The sequence below is a fragment of the Haliaeetus albicilla genome, chromosome 10 (assembly GCF_947461875.1).
Source record: "Haliaeetus albicilla chromosome 10, bHalAlb1.1, whole genome shotgun sequence".
Classification (NCBI taxonomy): domain Eukaryota; kingdom Metazoa; phylum Chordata; class Aves; order Accipitriformes; family Accipitridae; genus Haliaeetus; species Haliaeetus albicilla.
In genome coordinates this window covers 42,248,225-42,261,276 of record NC_091492.1, presented here as the reverse complement: position 1 = coordinate 42,261,276, position 13,052 = coordinate 42,248,225, and the positions used below count along the sequence as shown (strand labels likewise).

The 13,052-nt window shown below is 44.1% G+C and overlaps 2 protein-coding genes across 7 annotated transcripts in view; one reads left to right on the top strand and one right to left on the bottom strand.

Moving 5' to 3' along the window:
* RNFT2 (ring finger protein, transmembrane 2) overlaps positions 1-2,413 on the bottom strand; it is a 31,232-nt gene extending 28,819 nt beyond the window's left edge. For 2 of the 6 annotated variants that reach the window (XM_069795328.1, XM_069795327.1), the window contains exons 1-2: positions 2,103-2,261; positions 1,588-1,775 (exon numbers count right to left, since the gene is read on the bottom strand). Coding sequence is in view for 4 of the 6 variants with exons in the window: in XM_069795327.1 (XP_069651428.1) it covers positions 1,588-1,665 (78 nt within the window). In the remaining 2 variants the exon portion in view is untranslated. The other 4 variants (XM_069795326.1, XM_069795329.1, XM_069795330.1 and 1 more) reach the window with 4 other exon arrangements.
* On the top strand, positions 2,372-9,048 carry SPRING1 (SREBF pathway regulator in golgi 1). The gene is made up of 5 exons (XM_069795333.1): positions 2,372-2,766; positions 3,359-3,515; positions 4,812-4,963; positions 5,481-5,594; positions 6,642-9,048. The coding sequence occupies exons 1-5, from the start codon at positions 2,656-2,658 to the stop codon at positions 6,723-6,725; spliced, it is 618 nt and encodes a 205-aa protein (XP_069651434.1). The 5' UTR covers positions 2,372-2,655; the 3' UTR covers positions 6,726-9,048.
* Positions 9,049-13,052: the final 4,004 nt, after the last annotated feature.

Here is a 13,052-nt window from a genome sequence, read left to right as displayed (position 1 = left end):
AAAAAATACTTTTGAATATCAGAAGTTATTATTTATAACATTTCATACTGCATGAATATATTTACATAAATGTGTAGCCCTGTATCTGTATTCTGTAAAGGCACAATGGCTCTGAGAACATTTCCTAGCTGTCTGTAAGCAGAAGTATGGAAGCTGAGAAGTAGAAAATATGGAATATTTTTTTTTCCCCTATATTTGCATCTTTTCATTTATATTCTTTACTTTCAGTGACCTACAGCCCATGCAAAATTGCATCAAATTCAAATTCTTTCCCTTAATAAAGCCCAAATCATGCAATTCACAGTGCATAAACAGACAGTTGTGTTTACCATGCACACCTGCAGTAAAAGTACCTGTAGCTTGCCCAGCCCTGAAGATAAGTTACAAAACAGTGAAAGAAGAAAGGGTATTTCAGTTAAGTCACACAGGTCACTGTATTGAATTTGTAACAAGATGAGAAAGGAAAAAAAAGCTTACATTTACAAAAAAGAGAAGGACCCTTGGTCTGTAATATCCAGTCTTGAAGAACCCCATCAAGCAGGCTGAACTGAGACAACACTGGATTTGAGTATTCACTGACAGAGAACACGGAGGTTTTAATGACGTACCAACTTTGGACATCCCCTTGCCAGTTAATATAAATACACACACATCTATGTAAATAAAATTTGGTATAATCATATATGGTAGGAGAAACAGAGCTTTTAATTCATTTTATGGAGAGGATGCAGGAAGCCATCATGAATACCACAAATCTAATTCTAACCAAAGTTTTCTGATACCCTAAGTAACCAACACTCTCTTAACTACAAATTGTGATCTTGTAACTCCTAGCAGTTTTTTAATCTCTAGCTATACATTCCAATTTGTGTCATGTTTTCAGGGCCAAAACTTGTTTTATAAGGATCTGTAAGTTTTATACAGTAAAAAATACACATTGAAGGGTTTTTTTCCAGATTTTTTTAAAGCTGCATTTGTAGTAACAACACTTAGTACTCCAAGAATCTTTTGTGCTTTCCCTGCAGTAAATGTTACTTAATCCTAACCTGACAGTGTCTGTTGACTTAATACATAATATTATCCTCTTTTTAACCAAACCAGTAATTAGGATACGATGAAAAGACCAAGACAGGCTGACCCATGCAGGCAGAGCTGTCCTACCTGCAAACAACTTTGGGGTCACTGCTTATAAAGAAATCTGTCCATCTTTCCATGCTACAAGCTGAGAGCTAGAGCCAGTGTGGAGAAACCTGGAAAATCTTTCACTCTCTTCTAGACCATTAGAAGTCTACTAAATTGTAATGTGGGGTGAAATGATATTCCAAAATGACATGCAGCTCTATGGGGAGACACTTTGCCTTTTGGCATCAGCCATGAAGGGGGCAGTGACATGAATGCAAAGCACTGAAGATACAGGACTTCATGAGATGTAATCATCTGTTCTGCCCAGAGTCCTACAGACTTAAGATCAGACAGAATTTAAATGGACTTTGTTCCAAAAGGCACTCAGCTTCAGTACTGATTGGTGCTGCCTTTTCCGGATAAGGGGTTTTCATCTTGCAACACTTGAACATTTTTTAACAGTACCTGAACAACAGGTTTAACCAGAGGTGCAAGGTGCCACCGTGGGAGAGAGGGAAGCTCAAAAGGGTGCAGACATCTCATACATGGAGTCCTTCAGATAATCCAGGATGGTCCAAATTTCAAACTCATCACAGGTCCTTCAAGGTGGATGACTGCAAGGCACCCGGATCACAGACCTGAAACAGGCGCATCTGTAAGAAGCACATGAATAGAGTCATTCTCACCACAGCACAGCCAGTTTCACCTCTCCGTCTCCTTAGGAAAGACAGACAGGAGCAGGAACGCTTGGCGCTTCAACCCCTGCACACGTGCACGATCCAGCAAGGCTGTTTTCCTCTGGGATTGGCACCTATAGCCCTGCTCACCGCCCAGGCACTCCCTGGGCGCCTGCTGGGCTGTACTCTGCCTTCGTTATGTATACACACACACGTGTGTGTGTAATAAATAAATAAATACTAAATGTACTGATATATACACGCACACATATACATAATAAATACAGTTATACGCATACACACAGATATATGTATACACAGAGAGAGACCCAGGTGCGGCCTTTTTTTCCAGTTAGGTCGGGGAAGGAGAGTCCCGCTGGAGTAGGTGGCTAGATGCCCCAGCGGGGGCGGGAGCGGGCCGGGTCCAGGCAGCAGCAAGCCCAGCCCAGCCCGGCCCGGCCCGCCCCAGGAGGCCGCGGCCCCCCGTACCTACCCGTGCTGGGCCTCGGTGACGGGCGCCGCCCTCGCCCGGCGCGGCCGCCCCCTCCGAGCGCACGCACATCCGCGGCTTCCGCCTCCTCCGCCCCGCGGCCGGCGGAAGCTGTTGGGCCGCGCTCCCCGGGAGGCTAGGCCGGGCCCGGTGGCCGCGCCTGGGGCCGCCGCGCCGAGGCTCTCCGCCCGGCGCGTCCCGGGCTCGCTTACCTCCGCCCGCCCGTCCCTCCCGCCGGTGATGCCGGTCCTGGATCAGCGCTGCCCCCGCCGTTCCTCTCCCTCCCCGCGGCGGGCGAGCGCGGCGGCGGCGGGGGGCTGAGGGCCCAGCCCGAGGTCCCGGGGCCGGGCCGCCCGCCGCGCCGCCATGGTGCCCTGGGGAGCGGTGCTGTGGCGGCGGCTGCTGAGGAAGCGCTGGGTTCTCGGCGTCGTCTTCGGGCTCTCCCTCGTCTACTTCCTCACCAGCACCTTCAAGCAGGTCGGTGCCCTCCCCGGAGCACGCTGGGGCGGGGGTCGGGGCGGGGGATCGAAACATCCCAGCGTAACTTCTGTTCTTCGAGTGCTGTCGCCGAGCTCCTGGGATACGTTGCCGTAAGAATTACATCGTGGTGATTAAAAAACAGACAGGAGTTAAAAGAAGTCACGTCTGATACCGTGTTTGACGGCAATAGTGTTTTGAACCAAAACTGGGGGGAAAAAAAGTTTCGAAGGGACTTGGATTATTCTGTTGTAATATCTTTTGTGAACTGTAACTCCACAAGCAAAGAACTTACAAAAGAGAAATATGTGTACCTGTGGTTATTTAATGTAATATATGCTACTTTTGTGGTTCAGCTGTGTTAGCCGATCCTTTGGTGAACTTGCATACCCCCATTTCCTGGATTACGTTGCTTTCATGCTGTGTATAGCAAAAAGTAAGCTACCGCAAGTAGTATTGTGCTTATGCCATTGACGCTCGAGTTTCCTGTAGTTTACAAATACTAGGCATTTTTAATTGCGGGGAAAGCACATGGATTGGAATGGCAGAAGGAACTTGTATGTTTGGTTGCATTGCTGTCTTTTCCTTGCAGGAAGAGAGGACAGTGAGAGATCGGAATCTCCTCCAAGTACAAGAGCATGAGCAGCCGATCATGTGGAAGGTGAAGTTCAGTTCGGGAAACAGCAGTCAGCTGAGTAACCAGTGCAGGAATTCTGTGCAGGGGAAGCTCCTCATTACAGATGAACTGGGTATACTTGATACTAAGAATTTATTCTGCATATTGCAGTGTCGAATGCTGCTTTGCCTGTCTGATTGTTGATGGCACTTCCGAGTAACAACTGCTCCTTGTTAAGGCATTCTTACTGCAGAACCTCAGCTGTTGGCATTTTTTCCTCAGACTGGATTAATTTTGCTGTGGCTGCAGACACTGCTGACCTGGTTCTGTGCACAGCAGGCTTGGGTCCAGCTGGACTCGGCTCAGGCACAGTACCTTATAAGTGCAGCTGCACTGTTTCCAGGACCACCTTAGATTCAAAGAACTCCAGTTACCTTTGCACAGAACTCAAACATTGAGTCCCGCTCAGCTTAGCATGGTTGCTTGCAGAGCTATCTCTGTCTCCCTGCAGTGTATTCCTACTGTCAGGTATGTTAGGGAGAGTAATCGGGGAAACCCAACTGGCCTTGCATGGAGGCAGCTCAGGACTGGTATAATTAGGGCTCAGTCACAGTTAACAACCTCATCTGACCCTTGTAAACCCAAGGATATTTCTTGCAGGTTCTCAAATTAACCACTTGTTTTAAGTGTATGGAGCCTTTCCTGCCCTGCACATATGCTTTCCCAGTGTGCTTGTTGCTCAGGCATGGGACCGTTCTTGACCAGAAATCAAGGCTGCAGGAAAACCACCACATCTTCTGTGATTTGCAGCAATGTTACATTTAGCCCTGCCTGAATTATGCTTGCTGCTGATTCGCTAAGGTCTCTAAAATCACAGGTATCTTTCACGGTCTAAGGCTGTGGTAGTACAGTTTCTGTAAGGACACACACTGTGGTTCTATACTATTAAGGACTCTGCTCAACAAGGAGTATTACAGCTATCCTGCATGGATAAATCTAAGTCTCTGCATATTGAACTGTAAAGAGAGTTACCCAGACACAGACCAGTTGAAAGAATGTATTTCATAGTTTTTTCCAGTATAATCATCACTAATCACCTTTCCCCTTCCAATCGCAACAATGAATTATGCCAAAAAGAAATCAGAACTTAAATATTCTGCATTTGAATACTCATACTGTATACACAGCATATTAGAGTAGGTACATAACAGTTGTACAGATAACACCATGCTGTTGTGAAACTCATCTCTATGTCCAAGTGTTATTTCAAAGAATTGCTAGTTAGGACTTAAGTGAAATTGAGGGGGATCATAATCTACTAAATGATGAATAAACCTCTTCTTAAGTAATGAGGTTCTTTCTATAGATTTCTACAGAATGTGCAAAGGAGTATGTCTTGCCAGGTGTTACTACTGTTTTTGTTTTTCAGGCTACATCTGTGAGAGGAAGGACCTACTGGTAAATGGCTGTTGTAATGTCAATGTGCCCAGTACAAAGCTGTACAGCTGTGACAGCTGCCTTCCCAATGGCTGCTGCAGTGTATACGAGTACTGTGTTTCCTGTTGCCTGCAACCCAGCAAGGTGCATAGACTTTCTCCTGCTTTTCAGGTGTTCTCAGCTGCTCAGGTTCCTCTGTGGCTAAAAGTGCTTGTTTGTGAGGAGCTTTTTCCTTAGAGGGGACAGTCCCTTGTCTTGGATGAGGAAAGCCTGCAAGGACCATATGGCAAGCTATAAATAAAGCTTTAAAAAATTTTATCCTTCCCACCTTTGAGAGGAAATACTGGGAGCCTTGCAAAATGTTTCAGCTTTGGGGGAATTGCATTTGCTGAAGGGAAATGACTGTAGAAAAGCTATTCCAGCCAGTATCAGTTTTGCAACTAGCACTTCCCTGTATTCTCTTAGTTTCTCTAGATTCTCTTCCTACTGCTGCGCTTCTGTGGCGTGTTAGCCTCTCAGCACTTGCTAGAAATTGTAAGTGCTTACTATTCCTCTGATACTTGAGCTGTGTAGGTTAAGGTGGGCTATGATTACTCCTTGTTCAAGTACGGCATTCGTGATTTTTTTTTTTTTCACTTTGTCGTCTTTTTTGCTAACTTAGCAACATCTTCTGGAACGTTTCTTGAACCGGGCAGCTATTGCTTTCCAAAACCTCTTCATGGCAGTGGAAGATCACTTTGAGTTGTGTCTGGCAAAATGTAGGACTTCATCACAGGTAAGACACAAGTACATGTCCAGGGCTCAAAAATGGAAAAATACCCCAAAAATGCCTTTGGAAAATGGGGCTTGGTCCTATGAATGGCTGGTCTGTTGTGCCTGCATGCATGTGGGCATTTTCATGAATGCTGAAGCTATGGGTGAGAGCTAATCTGAAGGTAATCCTCTGATTTGTAAGGTGAAATAGTAATATCAGCAGTAAATGAAGGGCAAAGTGCCTATTTAGAGCAGGATGGGTTGTACGCTCTTTAGAAAAGAGGTACTTAACTAAAAAGAAACTAGCTGAGTTCAATGACTGCTAAAGATCTCTGATGTGTTCTGGGGAAGATCTCGTAAGGAAGACAACTGTGTGAGTTGTTCCCACTAGCTTCAGAATGCTATTTACTTTATGGTACATTTTTAGACTTAACATATGCTGAGAATCATCTGCACAATAACTCAAAAAGTATGTTGTAATTTTTTTTTGCTTTTTAAGAACAGAGGTGAACTTCTGTTACCCATATGATTTTATTAGAAGTTTCGATCTCAGCGAGCATCGGCCCTCTTAGAAAGTGCTGTTGGAGATGTCATGCAGCTTGAGTATTTAATATAGCAATAGGGGTGGATTGCAAACAAAGGGCATAGTTCCAAATGTCTCTAAAGCTGTTTGGTTGTTTGTTTGTTTTTGGGTTTTTTTTACCTGTAACATCTGAACTCTAGCTTTATCAAGAAAAATGCACACATCTCAAGTAGCAATTTTACTATGCCTTGCCTGCTTAGGACATTTGATGATACTGCCTAAGCATATAAAATTTTTTTTGAATATTGAATCTATTCCCACCTACTTGGGTAGTCTCCTGAAAAGGAGGTTCTGGGTATGGTTTAACATTAAAGTCTATAATAGCAACTGGCTCTTATATGTTGGGAGTGCAGTGTTGTCTGACTCTAGATGATACTGTCATATATAGACGAATTTGGGAAAAGCTCTGGGTTTTGGCCTGCATCGACGGGATGTATTGTTTCAATATGTGTGTATCGTTAAAGCTTCTCCTCCTCTTCCTGACAGAGTGTGCAGCATGAAAACACCTATAGAGATCCAATTGCAAAATACTGCTATGGCGAATATCCCCCAGAGCTGCTGCCTGTTTGAAAGCTGCATGATCTAAGCAACAAAGGGAAGGAACTGGAGACTAGAATCCAAAAGAGCAAGACAACAGCTGTTACTTTACAAGACCCTCAGTGTAAACGGTTTACATTGTTTCTGTACACCCAGAGGTGCACAGTGTAAGCGAGGGACTTAAGTTCTCCGGCACTGAATCTTGCTTTCTTCAGTTTGTTATGCACCTGCTTTAGAGTACTAGAGTACCGGTACTGTACTAGAGTACTAGTACATTCTTTGAATACTTTCTCTAAATTTTAGGATGCATGGAGTCAATAGACTATAAAACATCATAGAAAAAATATCTAATGTAGCTTTGCAGCTGTACATGGAGGTTCAGTTGTGTCTCTGCAGTCCAGAGACTTTCCAGAGTGACAGTAATTGGAGGATTTTTGCTTTTAGAGAGTAAAGCATGCATGTTGTGCTTCTCTCTCTGGAGCACTTCTTGACATGCATGGTGTACACTACATATGTAATTATGAATTATTTATTCATTTTGTATGGATTACTAGCTGAAAGTATTGATGCTTTGCATAGCTAGTTGTTGATGCCTTTCAGTCCCTGTTTTGTTATGTCAGGTAGAAAGGACATTTTAGTTCCTGACTAAAATTGGTTGGGTTTTTTCCCTCCTTAGTCTAAAGGAATTGTATTGGGATTCGTCACTATAGTGCTTATGTTCCTCTTGGTGAGTTTAAAGCATTCAGAACTCCAATGGAGTTGTTATTTTCTCCAAGTCCCACAGCATGAGACAAGAGCAGGGATCTGCCTAGGATGGGATGTTTATTGTCTGTAAATGATTTCCTTGTTACTCTGCAACAGTTTCCTTAAGAGGAGTCTTAGTTTTGTAAACAGCTCTCTTCTAGTCCACTTTCTGACAAGAAGCACTGAGGATTTGTTAGCTTGAACTTGTTCAGGCCTTGGTTATTCAAATGTACTTAACTCCTTGGTTGTGCAGGAGGCAAAAGGGTGGAGTTGTTCTACGGTTTCAGTTTAATGATGTCCTTGTGCATGAAGTAATTAGAATGTCAGAACATGGTGCAAACCCTCCTCTGAGGACAACTGTGTTGCATGAGTTCAGTTAAACTGTCATGATGGGTTTGATTTGCTGTTTGACATGCTTGCTACTCTGGAATTTTGGTCTGAGCAGAATGGCACTAGAACAGGGTTGGTTCTCTCACAATTTCTCCTAGCTTTCTAAAGTTGCAATTTAAACTGTCTCCCTCTTAAGGCCACGCAACACAGAAAAAATGGGTAGAGAACCTGTAAAATGCTGACAAAATTTGTGCTCCCCCTGCAAGTCACTGGGCGATGTCCAAGCGCTAGACAAAATCAGGCTGTTCTTCTCTATATGAAGAGCCTCATTTCTCTCTTTTTACTCCATCCATCTCCTCCATGATTTTGATTTTGTGTATGCTTGTTTAAGCTGATACTTCCTATTCCCTGACTGAAATAAAACAATCTACAGAGGCTTTAAAAAACAAACAAACAAAAAAAACCCAACCTAAAAAACCCAACCGAAGCACAGTGGTGGAATATCCTGGCGCAAAAGATCTGTAGAATGCTATTGCAATTACGTATGATATAAACCAGAAGTAGTGTTACCAGCCATCTAATAAAATCCACTTGTATTGTTTTCATTGTTCTTTCCCAGAAGTCATCAAGTGAGATAATGGCTCTGTCAGCAGATTCTCTTGAAAATCTTGTTTTTCCAAAAGCTTAAAAGCTTTAGCATTAGCAGTTTATCCAGCTGAAAATCTCTCTCCCCTTTGCTGCCATCCTATGGCAACTTGCTGCAGCAGACATGATACAGTGTGAAGATGCAGTGTGAGATGCTGTCTTCAGAGGGTAGCAGAGGTTACTTCTCTTTTCAGTATTAAACAGATTCTTCACCCCTGTTCCAGCACTTCATAACTGTTTTCCTCAGGGAAGGCCATCAGGTTGGTCTATTATATCATTCCTGCTGAGATGTATTCCAGCACTTCGTGGTTTTTTGCACCACAACTGATGAGATCAAGATACTGATGGCTTGCTCTTGCTTTCTTTTCCAACTTGGTATTAATTCCTTAGCAAGTGATACCACTGCTTGAAGTGGTAATTGTAAGAAATTGTAAGAACCAACCTAATCTGGACAACATGAGTGGGAATTTCTGGCCCCTTTCTCTCCTAGAAAAACAGAATGTGATCAGAAGTGCATTGTGATTGTTGCCCGTTCAATGGGACAGAAACTGCATCCTCTCTCCCTGGCTGTTGAGCTGTTCAACTATTGTCTATACGATACGTTAAATCATTAAAAATTTATCTGTGTTCCAAAATAGCACCTGTTCTCATGTCTTTCCTTAAACTACCAGGCAACTGTACCAAAATGGAAGTTCGAAGAGTGCAGGGGAGTGGAGAGGGACACTAACTTGAATATGTGTAATAAAGGCAAGCAAGTAGAGGCAAACAGGAAATCTATTTAATTTCAATCTAAGAAAAGAGCATGCTTCTCTCGGTGATGTACAGAAAGATCTGGCCCTTTGCAAAAGTGGACTGATCAGGGAAAGGAATGGCATACGATTGCTTCATGTTGTGAAGATATGGTGAGAAATGTCAAATCTCTGCTTCTTGGTAATAATTCTGTGTGGTTTAAGTGATGTCCATCCCTCTTGCAAAAAAGCCTGGTGATTCTGTGGTTGTCAGTGGCTGTCTGACATCTCTCTATTTGTCAGCTAAGAGACTCAGGTTGTTGACTTGTGTTTGGCAGCAGATTTAATGAGAGCACTTGATGGAGTGACTAGCTCTGCTTATCTGCACCAAGGTCAATGCTGGGGATAATTGAATGGGTTGTGTACTCCTTGATTTCTGTAGTTTACAAGAATATTAATGCTAGTGAAAAATGGTAGTGGCTGACATCTAATGAGGAACAGGTATAATATTTACTTGTACCAATTTGGAAACAGTAATCTATGGCAGAAGGGCAAAGCAGTAACTGCCATCTTTGCTGAATTTAAACTTGAGCCATTGAAAGAACCTCCTGTACTGCTCCATTGGGATGTTATGTGGAGAACTGGATAACAATTATTATTGTGATGGCCTGGAGTTCTGAAAAGGCAAAAGCAGACTTCTGGCTTGAGGCCAACACTAAACAGTTGATGAGGTGGGATCATGGTTTCTGCTTTCTCAGAATCTCACTCATTGTAGTGGCAATTCTTCAGTCTCTCTCCTATATGTGTTCAGGCTCTAATTGCTTGGAGAACTTTTTAACAAACTATATTAGGAATCAATTTCTGAATATAAAGCACGAAGGACAGAAAGTCCTAAATGTCTTTGTTCTGATATGCTTTTAAAAAGCAAATACTTTTTTTTACTTCCCTTGTCACTTAGCTGGACAGGCTTGAGCTTTAGGATTTGTTCTGTCTTGTGCTAGTCACTTAAACTGCAAACACACTAGGCCCTTTTACGTAGCACCATAATGTGATATTTGTTCTTCAGTTATTCTAGTCAAGGAGAGGTGGGGGAGGAGATGAGAAGGAATTTTCTAACTCAGCAAGTTCCACAAAAGATGGGGTTTAGCAAATTCTTGGTGCTTTAATAACAGCCTTCTGCATTTCTTGACAGCCGGAGGCAAACAACTAACTATATGCAGAGGGGGAAAAATGCCAACTTCAAAACCTGGAGGGAATGATGGGAGAGTGCTTAATTCTTAATTTTTGATCCATGTCTAATTAAACAGGCAGTTCTATCTAATGTTTTTGGTCAAATAAGGTCTGACTTGTAGCAACATGCATATTGTCTACATGATGTTTTATATTTGAGGCAGTCATGGCCACAGATTTTTCTTAGAAATCATGGTTCTTAGTAGATAAGAAGTACAGGTCTTAAGCAAGAATTCTCAGGATGCCTTCAGATTGAAGCATGTTTGTTGCTGTGGTCTGCTGTTTTGCCCATGGTAAAATAACACAAAGTTGCAGAGTAGAGAAAAAAAATAAATAAATTCTGGCTGAAAAGCTTGCCTTGTAGAAGCTTTTCTAGTAGGTATTTCAATTAAGGGGATAGAAGACTACAACCTATAGTTACAAATGGAATGGGAAGCAAGTGTTAGGTTTTCCATAGATGAGATTATTCTGTTTCTAATGTTAATGGTTGAAATGAGGACCTGCAACTGATTTCTTGCCTATTTAATGGAAGCTTCCAATAAAATCCAGCTCTCATTTATCCTGTATGTTTTCTGTCTTTACAGAATAAGGCACACTAATAGGGACCAAGGTGAATGGGAATCATATGTCCATTGTCTGCATTCTGTTCCTCTCCTGCACAAAATCTGTTTAGATTTTTAGACTCCTCAGAGTAAAAAGACAATTCTACATTTGTAGTTCCTATGACTTTTGACCATGACCTCACCTGGAGCCTTTAATGTACCTATTGATATGAATAATAGCTGTCTTAGATATGAAATATCACCATTTGAAGAAGTGCAATCAGGTTGGGTATGTCACAGGTGTGACATGTTTAACACTCAAAAAAAGTAGCATCCTAAACTACTGACATTATCATATGCCTAAAAATGCATCCATCAGCTGTGTAAGGTGACTGATACTGGGTACACTGTATCCACATCTTCAAACTGAAAAATGTAGATTAGTTGCAAATTACAGTTACAGACCTGCTTAGTGATAACAATTGTGCTATCTGAGGAAATCAACATGTTCATGGATGAAAAGGATCATAATTTACCTAAATCGCTGATGCCTTAAAAATACACATTAAACTAAGAAAAACCCAATCCTGTGTAGTAGCAAATGCATACAAAAGTATGAGCAAGCAAATGTAATATACCTCTTCTGATGCCTTTTTGTCTGCTCAGCTTCTTGTGTCAGCCTACAAGCTTACTTCTAGTGGCATGTCTCAACCGGTGTAACAGCGAGGATCAGCCAGCAGAGGTTACCACAGCATTTGGATAAAACCTGGTCTCCTCCCCAGGGAGCCAGGCTGGCAGATGGCCCTTAGAGCTGAATTTCACTTGGTGAAAGGCAGGCAAACCTACAAGTACGGAACACAAGTCATTACATTGCTCCGGGAAAACGTGTGGACTCTCTGTCTGGAATTACTCCTGCACCTTTGGCCTGGCCACCCAAATCCACAAAATAAACTTACCTTAGAGGGCTGCCTGGGCAGTCAACGGGTGCTAATGTGGGAAAATAGCCACAGTACTGGTGCAACCTGATTGACAACTGTTGTACTAAAATAATAATAAGAAGAAACCCCTGACTCTCACAGGAGGGGGAGAAATGGGAAAGATTTGCCCAGCTGCTGCTGCGTGCTGGTCTGTCATGGCGGCTCTCCTCACACCACAGGGGGAGCTGCGCTCTGACAACGCAGTTGAAAAAGGCTCCTCCCTCCGAGTCAGGCTCCGGAGGTGTGAAGGGATGCTCCTGCGGTCGAGGCCGGGGCTTCTCCAGAGCCGAGGGTCGCTGAGGAGGGCTGGTGCCAGGGCACAGGGTGAGCCGCCCCCCCGGCCCCGCCGTCTCCCGGCTCAGCCGCGTTTCCCGCCTTTTTCCCCTCACGTCCTCGTCCGCCCCCCCCCCCCCCCCCCCCCCCGCCGCCCTTAGCTGCCCGGCTGAGGGCGAAGGGAACCTTGAGCTGGGGCGGCCGCTGTGGTAACAAACCCGGGCCGAGGCTCTCGGACAGGACGGGACGTCGTGACTCTCAGACCGGTCTCCTGCCATTCACAGAGCTCCATAACCGTGTCCGGACCGTGGCCTTCGGCTGGAGTGTCCTCTCCCTCTCCCCCGCTGCACGGCGGTGCTGCACGGCGGTGCTGCCCGGTGGCTCCTCGGGGGTGGCTCTGAGAGGAAAAAACGAAGTAAGGCAGCTTTTCGGCAGTTGAGGTGTCACGGCGAGGCGCATCCACGCAGCTCTAACGCCTGGTGCTGCTTTGTTTTAGCAGTAGTTTTGTTTACTGTCGCTTCGAAGCTTCCCCTGACCGACTACAGCTGAACAAGCCTGCTGCAGGTTTGGTTTTTTTGGTTAAACTAACATGCACAAGGCCGTATTTTAACATGTAATTAAGTCTTAACCTCGCTGCTGCCCTGTTGTGTCCCTGGTGCTGGGAGACTTGTGGCTGCTTGTTGTGTGGGGTGTGGGGTCGGGGTCACAGCCACCGCCGCGCCCTGTGGGACAGTAGAGCCCTTCAGCCCCTCAGAGCCCAATTTTCCTCCTCCTTTTTCCCAGCCTCTCACCACAGAGTGCTGTGTTTCTGCTTTTTAACCTGCTGCCACCCCTAAACCTGCTTCCATTTTTCTTCTCAGCTCACTGACAGCTCTGGTTTCTCTCTTTTTT